This window comes from Drosophila melanogaster, chromosome 3R, assembly GCF_000001215.4.
Source record: "Drosophila melanogaster chromosome 3R".
In the NCBI taxonomy this organism is placed as follows: domain Eukaryota; kingdom Metazoa; phylum Arthropoda; class Insecta; order Diptera; family Drosophilidae; genus Drosophila; species Drosophila melanogaster.
In genome coordinates, this window is record NT_033777.3 from 22342844 (window position 1) to 22360750 (window position 17907).

Here is a 17907-nt window from a genome sequence, read left to right on the forward strand (position 1 = left end):
AACATACGAGCCATTTCAAAGAGGTGGCCATAAATCCAAGCTAAAATGTCAACCGTCTGGCAGTGACTGTCAAACTGTAAAGTGGCCCTTGGCTTCAGCTCCCATTTTCCGCTCTCCGTGGATGTGTGGCAAAATGTTTTTCCATTAAATTACAATTCCCCTTCTCGGAAAATACCCCCTCCCCTCTACCCCCTCATCATCGGCGGCCTTCGTCGACCAGCAAAGTCATGAAATTTAGTGTTGGCGGCATAATTAGACCATCAATTGCGGAAAACTCATGACAGTCATGAATGGCCGACTGTGTGCATGTGCCTGTGTTGGTGGGCCAAAACCACATGGGCGGGGGGCGTGGCCAGGGGCCTAGGCACACTCTGGAATAAAGTAATATGTGCTCCAAGCATAAACTCATCAGAGTCGGAAAAGCTGACAGAGATGAGAGGACGGCAACAGCAACAAGAGCAGCGCCAACATTACACAGTAAAAAGCAACTTAATTAAAATATCAGTTGAACATCATAATAAACAAGATAGTTTCTATCGAAATATTTGATATATTAAAACCTAAGTAGATGATCAAATGCGAGTTCATAGAATAGAGTAGTAGTATAAACTATTACATACAATTTGAATATTTATTCCAGTGAAGCAATGGCAGCCACAAAGGGCGGCCTGAATTTCAACGATGGACGGGACTGTTGCACACAGAGGCAACAACAACTGGCTGGACTTCAGCAACGATGGCCACAATAAAGTCGGAATGTAAAGCACAAATGCTACTTTGGTTGCTCATAAATATTCACTGGAATGTATTCGTCCTCCTCCGCATTTAGCCGTTGTCCTTGTGGCTTCGCTTTCATTTTCCACCGCTTTTCGGCCGAAAGGCGCAAAAGTGTGAAATGGCCGAGTACGAGAGTGTTCATATATATATATATTTTCTATTTTTATGACGATTTTTCGGTGACTGTTTTAGCCAGCCGAGTGTGAAAGTTAAGCACATAAATTACAGGCGAGCGCCGCCATAGGAATTAAAAGCACCGTGCACAGTGGCCGAAAAACCAGAAAACACTTAAAATATGGCAACAACCGCTCACCCGGGAATCCACCTCTTTGCAGCCACACAGCAGAGGGAAGAAAAACGGGTTCAAACGAATAGTTTGAACTTCTTTAAAGATTCTAATCCAATTTAACAATTTATGCAATATATACTCATTTAGACTTTTAATCTTTGATTGACACTGAGTATGTACGTTCTGTATAACTTAAAATATATTAAACAAAATTCACTTTCGCAGCTCCTATCCTGTCAAACCCAACTGTTTGCATGTGTGTGAAGTGCGGCTCGTTGGCGCTTTTTAGTAAAATTACACGCTCTAATCCACAACTTTTGAGTGGGCCCACACCACCGAAAAGTGTGGAAAAAAAAGGGGCCAGAATCCAGAAAACCCTCTGACGAGTAGGATCTCCCAGGCAGAGATGAAAGGCAACTGCCGAGGGCATCAAGGGCTGCAAGAATGCGCCAGACAGCGCCAAAGACCTAAACGCAAAACAAGCAAAGCTCGCACAAACTCAGGCTGAAAGTATGCAAAACATAATTCATGCTGATGGAATTGTATGCATGAATATATGAGGAGCGCCCCCAAAATCCCAGACTCCAGTGCCCATAACCCCTGGGCTGGCTAAAAATCATATGCATCACGTGATTAAACGCGTCATGCATGAAAATGTAAAATATTGTGCAACCATATAGCTCACAGACAGCGCTGGCGAAAAGGGGGTACCCCCGGCTGGGTTGACTGGCTGCCAGAAGTTAAAAAATACATATAAATATATATGTATATAAAAAAGAAAGGGGAAAAAATTAGACCCCGCACATCATGTTTACTTGACTTGACTGGCAGTCTGGTATCCGTGACCAAAGCAAACGAGAGCAAACAAAACGCCTCGGTTACAAATTTTTCACCATTTTTTCCAGTTTCCCCCCTCCCTGCCTGCCACACCCCCTCTCTGGGGCAGGCTTAAATGGAGAGAAATGGCTGAGATGGAGCCGAATCTGAATCTGATGTTGAGGCTTCCGCTGACGGAGATGAATCTGGGCAGCACGTGCCCCAGACGCCGCCAGACATTGGCTTGAACTTGGCCATAACCAGACGTTGTTGCTATTTGTTCGTCCCTCCCCTTATTGCCGCTTCCCTTTTGAGGGGGCAAATGGGCGTGGCCCCGACTGCAATGGCAATTTCTTGCGGCTTTAATCGAGTTCTCAATGTTGGGTGAAGGTCAAAATCGGCGGCAAAAGTGCAATGAAATAACAAATTCAACACATACTCTTTTTTATTCCAATCAGCCTTTTTCAATTAATTCAATTCAGTCATTTATAAAAAACAATTTCATTATCCATGCTGCAGAATGCATTTTTTCTTAAAACTAATTAAAAAATTTTTTTTGTAGAAGCCTGTCCGAAACGCTTTGAGTTGAGCTACTGGCCTATTTAAAACAACACAAATGGGCTTTAAGCATTTAGTGCTTTAAAAAAAAAAGTAAATAATATCCTATTACCTTAATCTCCAATTTCCGCTTTGACATTCCCATTTAAATTAGTATTAATGTATTATTTCTTTTTAGTAGCCAGGAGGATTTCTCTCAATACCTTTAAAACTTTATATGCACAAAGCTGCGCTTTAACTTTACTTACAATCCGCCAAGCAACTTGTCATACAAATTATGCTCTCATTGCAATTGCGCTTTTCCGTCTCTATTCTAACTGATTTCTACTCAGCCATATGGAAATGGCTTTGGAGCACATCCGCATATAAAAAAGGAGTTTAGCAACTTTGGCTTACTTTGTGGCATGACTGGGGGAATTTATTACCAGCACTTGGATATATCATTCAGGACTGGCGCCCGGCGCACTTTTCGCGAATTATGTCAGTGGAAAAAAAGCAGAAGTTTAACTACTTTTCTACGACTTTTACGCAATGTAGCCGCTTGAAGCGGAGAAAGCCAAAGGGAAATGCGGTGAAAGCGGGCCGCGAACTTTCTTCATTTGCTGCAGCACACTTTGTCGCAGTTGCCGCACTTGGCTTAGTTGATTATTTTAGTCGCCTCTTCGGTGCTCCTGCAGCAGCCTACAAAATGTGACAAATCCCCGCATTTCTTTCTCCATCCTCGACTGACACATATTCTTCGCCTTCTTTTTTATGTTTTGTCCGAGTTCGAGGCCCAGTTTTGCACAGCAGTGCGACCAAATTATTGCGGACACGTCGCAACCACTTGCAGATAGTAGAAAAGCGGGCCAACAAAAGCAAGTAAGTATCCCACTCATGATGAATGCCGCTTGTAGACAAGAAAATACCATTTAAATTTGGATTTTGCTTTAAAATAAATGAAAATGTACAAAACTTACCTACTTTTAATGTCATGTTCATACTCTCGAATTTATGTGCTGTTCTTTTTTACGAAAAAAAATAATTTTTATTTGACCGACCTATATGAATCGTATTTTATATGGATCTTTGGTTTTATTGATTTTCTGAATTTATTGTGGCAATATTGTTTTTATGGTATTTTATTATTTGGGATAGGCTGCTACCTGTGGCAACCTGTCACATGCACTTAGCATACCCCTGCAACCTACAAATCCGAACACTTTATATCGTGCATACAAAGATGTAACAAACATGAGCTCTTGAGTGCAACTACTTGCGTATTAGAAGCAGCCAGTCTTCATTAGTGAGTCCATTGAAATTTAGCATGCCCGGGCAGTGGGCAATGCATAGCATACTTTAAGAGCTCCTCCTTGGAGCAAATGCCAGAGCTGCGGGAAAAAAGAAACTTTGCTTTGCTTTGCAGCAAATCAGCGAAAGCGCCAACAAACTATTAAAAACTTTCGCAACAAGAAAAAGTTGCAAGACGAAGATTCCGGCTCCTGCTCCTGGTGATGGCATCCATATCTGACGAGTGCCAAAAAGCAAAAGTTTGCACCGCCAGTGCTGCATACAATGTTTGTGCTGATTGCAGCACAGCAAATGGCTTTTGATTTCACAAATCAAAAGTTTCTTGTGCGCGCCGCACGTGATTTATGCCTGCAGCAGGAGCAAGTCCAGATTCACGAAATCTGCCAGGATGCAGGATGAAGGACACTGCTGGCTGTTGGCTACTGGATGCAGTCGAAGCTGGCGAGGATCGCCGGCGACATGCACGAGCGACCAGCTGTAAAAACTTAGTCCTGTCCAGCTCCAGAGGAAAATTAAAAGAACCCAGTGGAATTAGGAAGACGCCAAAGAGAAATAATAGTTGGTTATTCTTTTAAGGTATTTTTATGCCAAATAATCACGCAATAAACAAGAAAAAAATAATTTAAATTAATTTCGAAAAAATTTCATTGTATTTGAATTCATTAATAATTACAGATCTACAATTTTGTATAATTTTTCTCTGTGCATCGAAAGAAATCCAACGAGCCATCCGAGGAAATATTCCAACTAAGTTGCCCATTTTGCTTGCAGCTTAATGCACATTTAGATTTCGCTCAAGGACCAAATGGCAGCTCATCTGGCGGCCCGAAAAGTAGCAAGAACACCAACTAATGAAGGCGGCCTCCCACGAATCCTTAACGCCTTTCTCTAATTGCCGGGCTAAACTTGTGCCGCGCAATGAAAATAACACGAAAGACCTTATGGGGCAAAAACAGGTGAGAGTGCCGGTGTGGCATGTGGCTATTCGCGTCTTAACGTCTGCAACTCATAAATAACATCAAATAATAGCACGCTGCACGCTGCTCTGGCCCGCTTGCTAATAAAGTGCCTGAGTACCAACAAAAACAGTCACTTGCAACAAACAACTGGTAACATCAGCAGCAACTAGCAGCACTTGCAACAATTGCCCCAAACAGCAACTAGCAAACGCATTCGCATTGCAACTAGCCAGCTGCCACCCGCAGCCCCTAAAAAGTTTTGTGGTCGTGCATCCGCTTAGCGGTAAATGCAGCACAGTTAACTCTTTATGGCAACGACCATTACATGGGAAAGTTATGTCGAACAGAGCATACCCTGTAACAGTTTCGTTACGATCAGTGTCGTTTATACCACAAATATTATATTATAGAATTCAAACGTAAGTAGCCTTATAAATACATCCATTGGAAATCAATTTTTTCAATATATTGTAATTCAAGTATAGTTCTGCCATGTAGAATTGTATCCAGCCTTATAACTTCCTGACCCTAATGTCCCGTGAACTTGGCATACCCTGGAAAACTTTCTACCCACTTATCAGGTGGCTGCGTTTGTTAGCCTGCTAACAAATTTAGGCTAATTAGTTGGACTTAAGCGCGGCTTATGTGCCGTCTAATGGTGCCTTCCCTTTGGGTTCCCTCAACTCTTTCGCCCACAAATGTTAAGCAAACTGTTGGGCGGACGAGCATTTAATATATGTAATTGCAGTTGTTGTTCTTCCAGGCCACAAAACAAAGAAGATAGAACGCTGCAGTCTAGTTGCTCGACTATCAGATACCCGTTACTCAGCTAGTAGGAATGCGAACGAGATAGAAATTGGAAGAAATAATAAAATAAATTGATAAAAGTGCGAGCCTGCAGCTAGATGAACAGACATGGTCCGATCGATTGGGCTACTGATCCTGATCGAGAATATATATCCATTACGTAACGGAATTCTACCTGAATCTCTTATACTCTACGATTAATAGGTATAAAAATGCCCTAAAAAGTTGCAAACAATTTTTCGGGGACAAACTCAAAAAATTTGGAATGGCTTAGTGACGAGACGGGGATAGCAACACACAAGGCAAAATTGTCAGTAGACCGCAAAACATGCCAACATTAAGGCCACATTCTAGGCACTCACACCCAATTTTGGCTCATCTGTTTTGCCGTGTCATTGAAGCGTAAAGTAGACATTTGCGACGCTTGTTTAATTAAAATAAATTTCAATTTAATCAAAATTCGTTCGTAGAATATGGGAGAGCAAAGCGAGTAAACACCGTTCTGGAATTTCGCATTAAAATTGTTGGCATAGTTTTTAGGGGTCCGTAAAATGGATTCTGTGCCGTCATCGCCCCTGACAACTGTCGCTCCACGTGCTTTAAAATGCCAACAAACTTTTGTAACTGGCTTTTGGTTAGCACCTCTGGAACACCATACCCTCGAATTCACAGGTACAGGTGTCAATGTGGGCGTGGCACTTAATTAAATCATTGTGTCGACCTTTGATTAATAGTCATATAACAAACATTTTGAGGGTTGTGCATGCGTCAGTCTATTCGAGTACAAGTCACTTTAACTTCAGATGGAAAACAAAGGAACAATTTTAGTTGATTGATATCTATGTTGGTTTGAATTTCAGATATACAAAACTATATTATGAACTATTGGTTGATTTTTGCATGAGGATCTTTGCAATAATTTAGTGTAGAAAAAATCGGAAGTACTTCGATTTTAATTTAAATAAATTTGTACAAAAACAAACTCTAATTTAATCATTTTCACTGTTGATCTACTACAAAAACCTTACATCCAACATTAAACAAAATGTTAGCATATTCTTCAAATTCCTTTTTTAATGTTATTTATTTAAATAAGTGCTTGCCCAGCAGCCAAAAAAGTAGCTTGAACATACAGACTTTAGAACTTTTATTTTTAATGGAGGTGCGAGAGCATGAGGTAATTTAATTAAATGCTTTGGCTTGAAAGAAAAGTTGTTCTAATTTAATTGGACGTTTTGTTTGCACACGCCGCGAGTACTTTAAACGCATTTTAACGTGGCCATTGTTTCCATATACAACTGTGCTATACGTTTTTTATTCGGTTTAAAAGCCCACATGGCGGATGAGCGATATGCGTATAGTAAAAACGTAAGCGCTAATTGCCAAAAATGCTGGTAAATGCAATTTAAGTTTCGCCTCCGACAAATGTTATTGCAATTGAAAAAGGAATAAGACCGGATGCAGTGGATGGAAAGTCCGTCGAGGCCATGAAAAATGCATATTTGGGTTTAACCGAAAAATAAACAGGTCCAGAGGGCGGGGGCTAGTACTGCGGGGGGGGGGGGTGTAGCAGGTCAGGCTACACATGTTTGCACAGAAAACTCTTTTCCACACCCCCAAAATCGTTGGTTGGTTTTTTGCATGCCACGGGGCGCTGAGCCGAAAAGTATGCAACAATAAATTCTGCCACGACGGGAGCTTTTCATTTATTTGAAACACCCGCCCGGAAAAACCACTTCCTCGCACTCTATTTTAGCAGTACCCAACTACGGTGTACAAGTTGGCCAAAAAAGGAAATCAAATCGGGTAAGCTGTTGCCAAACTAAAAACAGTTTGTGCGCCAATTTTCTATCAATTTTCATTGGCACTATCAGATGGAAACACTTTAAAAAAATGTTTGTTATTGGGATTATATGTTATATTAGATTTCTAGATACTTGGCCTGCGCTTTCTTTCTTTCATCTAGATCTTGATTCTTTTAAATCGATTTTTTATAAAGAAATTAGGACAACGAAAAAAGAATGTACTCTTTTTCAAGTGAAGAAAGTGCACTTAAAGTGCCAAGAAAGTATTTGCATTGTACTTTTGAATGCACCCCAAAACGCCTGGCACTTTGATGACTCCATAGACAAGACTGCAGCATCTCGTTCTGGCCACTTTCGGTTTATGGCCCATAAATTCCGTCGCCTTGCCGGGCTGATTCCCCAGCTGCATTGCAATTGATTTGCATGGCTTGGGCGGCTGTTAGTTAACAGCCAGCACAACTGTACGAGATAAATGCTAGGGAATTTATGGCCGGCCAATCGAAACAATTGCCTGACTTCTGGCCGATTGCAGCCATTGAGCCACAAAGGACTCATTCTCCTGCACCTGCATTTTATGGCTGTCAACTGCAACGTATACAAGCTCCTGTCCCGCACCACAAATCCAGTCTAAGTGCATTTTTTGGTTGCATCTACAGTTGAGACTGACATGCAAATACTTTCCACTAGCTGAGATAAAGTTGATTTTTGATTTGCCAGCAGAGTCACTGAGCCATAGTCAAGAAGCCAGCCAAGTGGCATTTTCCCCCCCACATCCACATTCACTTCCCATTTGACCAAGCTGTTGTTTGGTAATTACAAAAATACGATAAGGCTCCGAGCAGCTCGTTCAACTGGAAAGCGAATTCGAATGGCCGGGCGAATATTCATGGCCTGCTGATGAATCTATCAAAATATAATGGAATATGTTATGCCAGATTATCGATAATGCATATTTTCGTGTTTGTCGATTCGGCGATTGATTGCTGGACAGAATGGTTGCTAATATTTGATAAGCAAAAACGGAATAAGAATTGCATATGAATATTAAGTGAGATGCTAATTTCACAGGCTTAAATGTATTAAGCTAGATACATTTTAATTTGTAAAGTGTTTTTCAAAGCTTACAAAATTTCCCTTTTCATTTCTAACGCAATGTTCCCTAAGAAATAAATAACTACACAGGCTAAAATCATAACAAATTCCTAAATAAATATTCAAACCTCATTGATAAAATCGCAAGAATAAAACACTTTCATAAATAAAACAACTACGTGTTAAGAGTATACAAAGATCCGAGTGTTGGAAAAAAAGAAGCTTTTCCACTGTTGCCAAGCCATTTTCCACCCACTCCAAGTGCTCGGTTTTGTGAATAGAAATATGAAAATAATCCTCAAGTGTCAGCCCGAGAGATTAGTGACAACAAACCAAAGCCGCACAGCGAAATGAGATTTTTCATTTGGTATCAAATATCCGCTAAAACCGACCAGCAAAAACCCAAGCAGACAAAAGAAAATGCATAAAAAAAGATAGCTTAAACTAGAAGTGAAATGCAAACGAGTGCAATGCTCCATGAATGAGAAAAGGGAAAGGGAAAAGCGGAGGCTGAGGCACAAAGTGCAACTAGGCAAATGCAAACTACAAACTACAGTCGCACAATGCAAGTACGAACAGTACGACAGCCAGTAAATTGCAATCAATTAAATCCGACTTCAGCCAGAGCGACGCGTGCCCCATGATCCAAGCCCAATGGTAAAAGACGCCGACGATAAAAATAAAGAACACTCTTTAAAAGCCTATATACTAAATTAATGTTTCCTTAATTCTTAAAGCCTTGTGAGAGATGTTTGGCTTAAACAATAAGATATGTTTATCTACATCACAAAATTTCTAGTGTCTTGAAATAAAAAAAATATACTTTGAAGGACCCTAATACTTTCTCAATTTCCTCTATAAACCCAGCTTTGATATAATCCTATACTTTAACTATTAAATAATATGTAGAGTGCACGGCATTTACTATGTTTCCATATTAACAAGACCCACTGTGCCACTGTGTTGCAGCTGTGATAGACGTTTCAGTGATCGCCTTCAGCTTCCAACATCAGTTGTCACTGGCAATCGAAGCCATAAGGTTATCTTTGCTTAAACAACATCTTGTCTCTTCAGATTTAACACATCTCTGATCATGGAAAATAATTTCTACTGGCGCAACAAGGTGGCGGTTGTCACTGGAGCCTCCGTGGGCATTGGAGCTACCACAGCTATAGAACTGGCCAATGCCGGAATGGTAGTTGTGGGCCTAGCTCGTCGAGTGGAACTCATTGAGGTGCAGACCAATACTAATTAATATACATCCATAGAATACATTTTATGAGACTTCAAACAGGCACTCAGGGATCAAGTGACCGGCGTTGGAAAGATTTTTGCCCGGCAATGTGACCTCAATGATGAAGAGCAGTTGGCCAGTGCTTTTAACTGGATTCGTGAAAAATTCCAGGCCATTCATGTGCTCATCTGCAACGCTGGCATCCTGAAGGCCAACTTCCTGAGCGGTAAGTGCAGCGTAAAGAATCTGAACTGCCGAGACTACATTCCTCAGTTCAGAATCCCCCACCAAGGACATCAAGGAACTGTTCGACACGAATGTGGTGGCCACCGCCAGCTGCCTGCGGGAGGCACTGAAACACATGGCTGCGGTCAAGGTTCGCGGTCACATTGTGGTCATGAACAGGTGAGTGTCCACCATGGCCAAAAGTATATACCGCAGGGCTGGAATGTCCTCTTGAATTTCAAAAGGTTAAATGAAAGAAATATTTTATATATTTCCTATTAAGTATTTCTCAATAAGCATGCAATATTTCTGCTGTCACTTAAGCCTTATACCAAACTTGGGTAAAGTTCAATGACCATTTTGCTTTCCTTTCTGCTTGCAACACTTTGACAGCTCGACTTAATGTTCCTTAATTAAAGCCAATTCCGTAGAAAGTGTTCGTTGCCAACTAAAAGGAGGGAGGCATCAATTGAAAGCTATACTTGAAAGGATTGTCTATTGACTCGAGACAATTAGATAGAGCTACAAAATTAGCACAACTGCAAAACACACACACACACACAGAGGCACAATTGGCTGTTCGGGGGTAATTGTTATCATTTCGGGAGCGCTGTTTACCCAGCTGAAATAGGAAAATTGGGCTTAAATCGAAATTAGTGCAGAGCCGGACAAAGGCAGTGTGCATACATACAGCGATGGAGTTGGAGGTAAATCATTTTCGTACATATTTGCTTTATAGTTTTGCTTGTGCTGGGCAAACAACTGACCAAAAGCTGCTGCCTTGAGTGGCAAAATATTTGCCAAATTATGTCCTGTAGGCTCCATGGTGTTGGGTGGCGGAGTGGCGGATAGTGGGTTGTGTTGGATGGTGGTGGGTGGCTCAAGGGCGGGCTTAGACGAAGGGTTCAGCCGATCGGGGCTTAATGAAAGTGCAAACAATGCAGGCGGTCAGTCAATAGCCGTGTCGCTCAGAGTTGGTCAGCTCAATGCATTTTGCATACGAAAGGCATGCGCTCAAAAGCGAAGGGCTCGAAGTGGTCGCCGCGTTATTTAAATTAAATTAAAAGCCATGCGGCAAACAAACAAGCACAACAGCACAAACACTTATTGATATTTAAATGCTGAGCGCGGTGGGGGCACGCATCGTGTTTTTGCGGTGCGGGTGGTGCATTAAAAGCTTTGCATGGCCAATGTGTTTGCCCAGAACAACAGCAACAACAACTCAATTATTCAACATAATTAAGTATTTTGCATTAAGCCGAATGCGTATTGCATTCGCATTTGCATTTTGCATTCCTCCATTGGCAGTCGTCGATGTGATTTTTATTATTTCATGGAATCCAATGCGTACCGCATTTAAAATCCGCATGTTTGATTTGCGCTATGGCTTTAATTTCAAATTGCATTGATTTAATTTTAATGAAATTTACTTGAGTGCATACGCACACCCACCCAACCAGATAGCAATTATTGCCCATGAGCAAAAGGCAAAATTGAATAATTGCGTATACGCACTGTGGGTGGGCTGACCGGCTTGTTGTGCATGCGTGAGTGTCTCTGTGTGTGTGTATGTTTGGTTTTTTCATGGCTGTAAAATCAGTAAGCATGCGGAAATGTTAAGGCAAATTCAACAAAGCCAACGTCAATCTTATTTATTGATTGGCTTTTAGTTTACGCAAAGATGGCAATTCGATTCGAACAGAAATCTGTGTGCGCAAAATAGATTGCAAGCTCAAAATTGGATTAATATAATGCCTTGAAACGATTTCAGTGACGCTTTATCTTGGTCAAAAATGTTGAAATGTTCATTTAACTATTTTGAAGTAGAGATTCTTGTTAGCTTTGTAGTTCTTCTTTTATTTAGCTGTGTAAGAACATGATATGTAGACTTACCATAGGGAAACCTTAACGAACCATTTTAATATGCTCTCGAGTAACCTCCACATTCCTACCACTTTTTACCACGCAATCGGAAAGTGCATCATCGAAGTGCATTAAAGACACACCGTAAATACGCATTTCCCGGAATTTTCATACGCATTTTTCCGGCATAATGAGCAGCGGACACAAGCGTATTGTCCGCAATCGAATACAATTGAGCAATGCGGACAGGCAAGGAAAGCGGGAAAGGGCAGTGGAAACTGAGACTTCGAACTTTGCAAACGTTAATTAATGAGAAAATGTATTTATTTGGCGGCGTTGCGAGTCAAAGAGAATTCCGTTCTGGAAACGTAGCCGAGGCGTTGCTAATGAGCATGTGACGTTTCGGGGGGCCTGTGTCTGTGTGTGTGTCAAGGGGCTTGACAGGTGGGCAGTGGAAGTTGGGCGGTCGTCCATATGCATTTCGCTTAATGTCAGTGCAATAATATTAAGACTTAATTAATTAAAAACTGCAAGGGTATGCCGGCCGCCCAGCATCTGCAGCAACGTTGGCAATTGTTTGCATTTAATGCCCCCGGCTCAGAGCCGTAAGTACCACCCCGTGCTCTTCCAAATGCACTCGAAAAAAAGGATACTCGAATGAATGCCTTCATAAAAATATCAGTTTAATTAAATTAAATATCTTGTAGCAAATATAAAAACTAGTTGTAACTTATAATTCCCTTATTTTTCCAAAAATTTCGCATTCAATCAAAATATTATAGCACAAGTTTTTAAGTCTTTTCTTGCTTTTTCGTCAGGTGTGGGGGTAAAATTAAAAGAAGTTTACGCAATGTTTGCATAAAATGCACGCAAAAATGTCCCGTCAGCTGCTGACCATCATTTTCCGTAGGTGTTCGACGGCGACTTGTTTTTTGTTGCCGTTTTAAGTGCTTGAAATCCGTTGTGTTGACTTTATTTACCCACGCACACCCGCCGTTTGTGACCCCGCTTTGTCTTTATTTTCCATCCCCGACGCACCGCCATACCTTGGCATGTGGACGATGCTCATGCTACTCCTCCGCCTCCTCCTTCGCTCTGCTCTGGACATGTGTATGGACAACATTTGACAACAGCGTGCTTGGCCATCGGATTCCGGAAGTGCCGGTGCCCTTATTCAGCGTTTATCCGGCCACGAAGCATGCAATTACGGCCCTCTGCCAAACGGTGCGCCAGGAAATACATTTTCTCAAATTAAATATTAAATTAACGGTAAGTTAAATGCAGTGCATACATGGCGCGCCTCATCCTCCATCTTAATCCTCGGGAAATGCGGCAAACATGACGCGTCTGCTCATTGGTTACCCTCTCCATTTTTATCCCTCCATTGCAGAGCATTTGCCCGGGCATGGTAGACACGGATTTCCTTAGTGTTTACTCGCAGGCGGTAGCCGAGCTGCCCAAACTGCAGGCAAGGGATGTGGCCAAGGCCGTGTTGTATGCGCTGAACACTCCCGATGGCGTCCAGGTGGAGGACATCATCCTGCAGCAGATGCGGAAGGTCGATTGAATTTTAGTTTGAATTTCAAGAGAATTACATTTTACCCAAAACGATATTATTTGTACATTTTGTATATGTTCTTCTATGTAATAAGAGAACAAATGTACATATTTTTAAATATAAAAAATTACATTATTGCATTTCAAGCAACTGTTTCGACACTTTATATTCTTTAAGATGTTATCTGTAGATAACATCTGTATTAACATCTTATTACAAATAACATAAAAATGCAATAAAACGATAATTAAACATTTATAATATTTTGCATATTCTCTAATCGATATAACATTAAATGCGTGTAAATAGTTTGGCAACATTATGAATGCATTTATACATTCATTCATTTGAATTGGAATTGCCCGCGCATGTAGTGGAGTTGCCACCTTGCGGTAGGGCTGCCAGATTGAGTCAAAAGACCAGGGCTGTACAGCTATCGCTAGCGAGTACAACAACCACTCTTGATTTGGCTCGCTTCGCTCTAGCAGAGTTATCCACCAAAACATCGATTACTCGTGCTACCCCCAAAATCGATGGTACGAAACAAACATCGATATTTCACAGCTTTCGCTTATTGGTCACACTGGGGCTTATGATTAAAAAAAACTGAACTGACTCCAATAAAAACGTGAGGTAGAAAAAGCGAATTAGGTTGACAATTAATACACACAGCAGACGCACGGTAACCAGCCGCCAATACCGATACGAACGCGCGGCGGCAACAGCAAGTGCGCAAGTAAAAGTCCATATCAAACGCAAGCTACCCGCAGCCGCGGGCAGTTAAATTCCGAAATGCGTCCACGTAGTGCAAAATCCGAATCTCAATTCGAATTCGAATCGGAAGTCCGGATGTCTGCGCCCTTTTTATGCTTTTTTCGAGGGTGCGGCTTAGATCGGCGTGCACCTGCCGTCCAAAGTGTGATTACGAAATGTGCTCCAACGTGAAATGATATTATAAAGTATAATATAATGCATGTTACCACGTAGTTGCACACAGACAGGCAGCACACGCACACACACGCGCACACCCAGTGCCACTCACACACACACACAGACAGTGAGCGAGCGAGAGGGCAGGAGGCAGAGAAAGAATGAAATAAAGAAAGTGCTGCCCAGTTGACAAAGAACAGGTTTTAACCTAATTAACTAAATAATGGGCCCAAGTGAATGTTTCGCCGCCAGGAGGAATTTGCTTCCTTATATCCGCAAGGTCCCCGCCGCTCGAGTGTGCGTGTTGTTGTATGTGTGTCAAGGTTCCGGAAGTTGAGCCGCCGTAAAATTGATTTCCTATACACCAAGCCGCTGTTGCTGCCGCTGCTGTTGTTCTTATTGTGTTTCTGTGGCTGGACATTGAACTTGAGTCGAAATGCGCACTAACCCATTATCCATGCCATATCTCTTTTCGATCCGGCAGCCGTCTAGCCCAGCAGCTCTCTTCCCCCCACAATAAACACACACAAGCTGCTCTTGGAGCCAATCACCCGCAACCGATAGCCACACGAAACCATCAGGATGTTCATCTGGGACTGGTTCACCGGAGTGCTGGGATACCTGGGTAAGCAACGTCGCCATTGCCGACCTTGTGCCTTGGGGCGGCGTTTCTTGAACGAGTGCCAACAAGGCAGCCGCACAAAAGAAACCCAAATTCGACGGCTGTACAGCGGAGGTCGTGGTGATAGCTCTAAACGTGCGATTATCTCGAAATCTAGAGGTTAAACTGTGTCTATAAGGTGTCGAAAGCTTATAACTTTCCATTAGGTCTCTCTATCACAACAAATGCGCGTTGAATATGCATTACTCTAGGGTGCATATACAATATACACTTCTGTAAAAGGTATTTTGATTGCATAGCCATGTACTCTTCAGCCACAATTATTTAAGCAGACATTTTTGATAGGGTTTTCCTCGCTTCCAGATGGCTGCTACACTTTTATTTGCTTTGTAATGCTAAAAGTTAAAATTATTCCATACGAAAAGTACTGTTCTACAGTGCAGGCCAAACTGATAGCAGTTGTTATAAGCGCATTTTTGTTATAGCTTGATCTTTAATCAGGTTAATGATAGCCGAACATTTTGGGTAGCAAAGGTAATAATTAGCCCGAAGTCCAAGAGCTATTGTCTCGACCTCAAATGTATATTCGGCTGTCTGTGGCTGGGCAAACACAAGTGAGCCGCCACTAGTGTTAGTTTAGCTGCGTATATTAATTGATGACGCGTAAGTCAAAAGGCTATTCAACACACTTTCTCGTTTTCAGGTCTGTGGAAAAAGTCTGGCAAATTATTGTTCCTGGGCCTGGATAATGCTGGCAAAACCACACTCTTGCATATGCTCAAAGATGATAAGCTGGCGCAGCATGTGCCCACACTGCATCCAAGTGAGTTTCCTTCATGGACTAAATAGTGGTTATGTGTGTGACTTTAATTAACTAATATGATTGACTTGCAGCATCCGAGGAGCTGTCCATCGGCAACATGCGCTTCACTACATTCGACTTGGGTGGCCACACTCAGGGTAAGTGCCTAATCTTGACCAGAGCTCAGGGGAATGTGAATGTGCATCCAAATCGTTGCTATTTTCCGTACGTGCCCACGACTAAATATAGACCAGTATGCAAATATCGCAGGGCTAAGCAAGCGCAGCCGCCAGATCCACGACAATCAGCATGAAATATAGCGCATCAGGTCACCCATACAGCCAGTGCGTCTTACACTCGTAGCATTTGTTGCGATCAATCAGCGCCACACACTCGAAGCAATGCCACCACAGTGGTCACAAGCAGCTCATCCAGAGATCTCAATTATCATCTTATCTCAACTGTGATTATGAAGACCTCAGAATACTAGAATATTTAACCCATTGCATACAATCAATATGTTCATTTATGTTTAGAAAGCAATTAGTGTCTTGTTGATTTTCGCAAATACTATCTTCCTTACCACTGTGCACATATAGGCGACGTATTTATTATTAATATTATGAAGGCAAACATTCTCTATGTAGATAACAAACAGAAACGAAAAACTCGCATACATGCAGTTGATATATGTATATAAATATGAACATTATGAAAAGTGATCAAACATCGTGAAATCCAGTTGTTTTGATAACGAAGCTCTAGCACTCATTTTAAGGCAGCTCGTCATCGTGACGATCGTTTTCGCTTCGGAACTACTAGGTACACTAAAGTAGAAAGGTTCTTAGCGGCGGAAAGATATCAGATTTGTGCCTGATATCAGTGACTTGCGCTTTGTTATTCTAGCGATGTTATATAAATTACAGATTGTTGGTCAACAGCAGCGACTACTAAGGTGCCCTTGCAAATCTTGATTCAAAAATCGGAAGACTAACCCATCTAAAGACTAACTGCTGCTTTTGTATTTATGAGACATATCTACTTATTTCTGCAGCACGACGCGTCTGGAAGGACTACTTCCCTGCTGTGGACGCCATCGTTTTCTTAATAGACGCCTGGGACCGTGGCCGCTTCCAGGAGAGCAAAAACGAGCTGGATTCGCTGCTCACGGATGAGGCGCTGTCCAACTGCCCCGTGCTCATATTGGGCAACAAAATCGATAAGCCCGGCGCGGCTAGCGAGGATGAGCTGAGAAACGTGTTCGGACTGTATCAGCTAACAACCGGCAAGGTGAGCACCAAAACCACCTCCCTCCCTCCCTCCCTCCTTACTCCTGCTACATAATTGATATCCATTTGACTTGCAGGGCAAAGTTGCACGCGCCGATTTGCCCGGCCGTCCTCTGGAATTGTTCATGTGCTCCGTGCTGAAGCGACAGGGCTACGGCGAGGGTTTCCGTTGGCTGGCGCAGTATATCGATTAAGTCAGCATTAGCAACCACCACCAGCACCATATTTTCAAGAACACCACTCAACACTCAAAACCGAAAACTTGGCTACAAAATTTCCAAAAATGATTAGAGACCGCAGAAAGAACAGAACCCAAGGGATGTGAACCCAGCCCAATTCAAACCGTCAGACCTTAAGCAAAACGAAGCTGCGTGCGCAATTTCTAATTTATACAAAACAATTACAAATATTTCATAATAATAAAAAAAAAAAAACAGAAAACCATACAATGTACATCTGTAACACACAAGAAATCGCGGGAAAAACAGAACACAACATCAAAGTGAAGACAACTTTTCTATCTGGAACATCGGGATACATTGTAAGGAGCTGAAGGATGCGCGGAGTGCGCAAGGGAAACTTTTAATAATAATTATGAGTAACAAATTATAGCAAATTAAAGGTGATTTATTTAAGAGCATGTGCTTTCAACGAACGCTGTTTCGCCAATAAAATGTAGCCACCTACCTTTATTTCAAGTTTATGAATTGTAAATGTCGCTATTGATTTCCTAAATAGTTTACTTTGGCCGCAAAACATTATGTACATCCCTATAAGGATTCGACCTCCGATAAATGGTACACCTTAGTTTAGCTAAAAATTTTAAGTTGCATGTCATCGATGTACTTTGTTTCTTTTATACAATACGAAAGGGAAAGCAATTTATATAAAAAAGCATTTTTGTTTGCAGACAGAATTCTAAATAAAACGGAGAAAAGTAATTTTGTAAAATACATAAATTGGTGACTATTGTTGTTTTGCATTGGATTTA

The 17907-nt window shown here is 41.7% G+C and overlaps 2 protein-coding genes across 6 annotated transcripts, besides 1 other annotated feature; both read left to right on the forward strand.

Moving 5' to 3' along the window:
- Positions 1 to 5463: 5463 nt before the first annotated feature.
- Positions 5464 to 5534: a mobile genetic element.
- Positions 5535 to 8852: 3318 nt separating this feature from the next.
- rdhB (retinol dehydrogenase B) lies at positions 8853 to 13421 on the forward strand. 2 transcript variants are annotated; one of them, NM_001275902.1, is made up of 6 exons: positions 8853 to 9050; positions 9468 to 9627; positions 9688 to 9853; positions 9906 to 10032; positions 12849 to 12984; positions 13106 to 13421. In NM_001275902.1, the coding sequence occupies exons 2-6, from the start codon at positions 9487 to 9489 to the stop codon at positions 13280 to 13282; spliced, it is 747 nt and encodes a 248-aa protein (NP_001262831.1). In that variant the 5' UTR covers positions 8853 to 9050; positions 9468 to 9486; the 3' UTR covers positions 13283 to 13421. The 2 variants fall into 2 exon arrangements, with proteins under 2 accessions (NP_001262831.1, NP_651024.1); NM_142767.2 differs by lacking the exon at positions 8853 to 9050 and having other exon boundaries at positions 9402 to 9627.
- Positions 13422 to 13841: 420 nt separating this feature from the next.
- On the forward strand, positions 13842 to 17868 carry Sar1 (Secretion-associated Ras-related 1). Of its 4 annotated transcripts, none has more exons than NM_170001.3 (6): positions 13842 to 14204; positions 14688 to 14828; positions 15529 to 15648; positions 15720 to 15785; positions 16682 to 16917; positions 16994 to 17868. In NM_170001.3, exons 2-6 carry the CDS (start codon positions 14786 to 14788, stop codon positions 17108 to 17110), a joined length of 582 nt encoding a protein of 193 aa, NP_732718.1. In that variant the 5' UTR covers positions 13842 to 14204; positions 14688 to 14785; the 3' UTR covers positions 17111 to 17868. The 4 variants fall into 4 exon arrangements, with proteins under 4 accessions (NP_732718.1, NP_732719.1, NP_732717.1 ...); NM_170002.3 differs by having other exon boundaries at positions 13842 to 13955; NM_170000.3 differs by having other exon boundaries at positions 13842 to 13906.
- The last annotated feature ends 39 nt before the right edge of the window (positions 17869 to 17907 follow it).

Coding starts and splice junctions, on each gene's coding strand:
- rdhB (NM_001275902.1), top strand. CDS start 9,487: ATGGAAAATAATTTCTACTGGCGCAACAAGGTGGCGGTTGTCACTGGA. Junction 9,628..9,687: donor GTCGAGTGGAACTCATTGAG/GTGCAGACCAAT, acceptor GACTTCAAACAG/GCACTCAGGGATCAAGTGAC. Junction 9,854..9,905: donor GAAGGCCAACTTCCTGAGCG/GTAAGTGCAGCG, acceptor TCCTCAGTTCAG/AATCCCCCACCAAGGACATC.
- Sar1 (NM_170001.3), top strand. CDS start 14,786: ATGTTCATCTGGGACTGGTTCACCGGAGTGCTGGGATACCTGG. Junction 15,649..15,719: donor TGTGCCCACACTGCATCCAA/GTGAGTTTCCTT, acceptor ATTGACTTGCAG/CATCCGAGGAGCTGTCCATC. Junction 15,786..16,681: donor CTTGGGTGGCCACACTCAGG/GTAAGTGCCTAA, acceptor TTATTTCTGCAG/CACGACGCGTCTGGAAGGAC.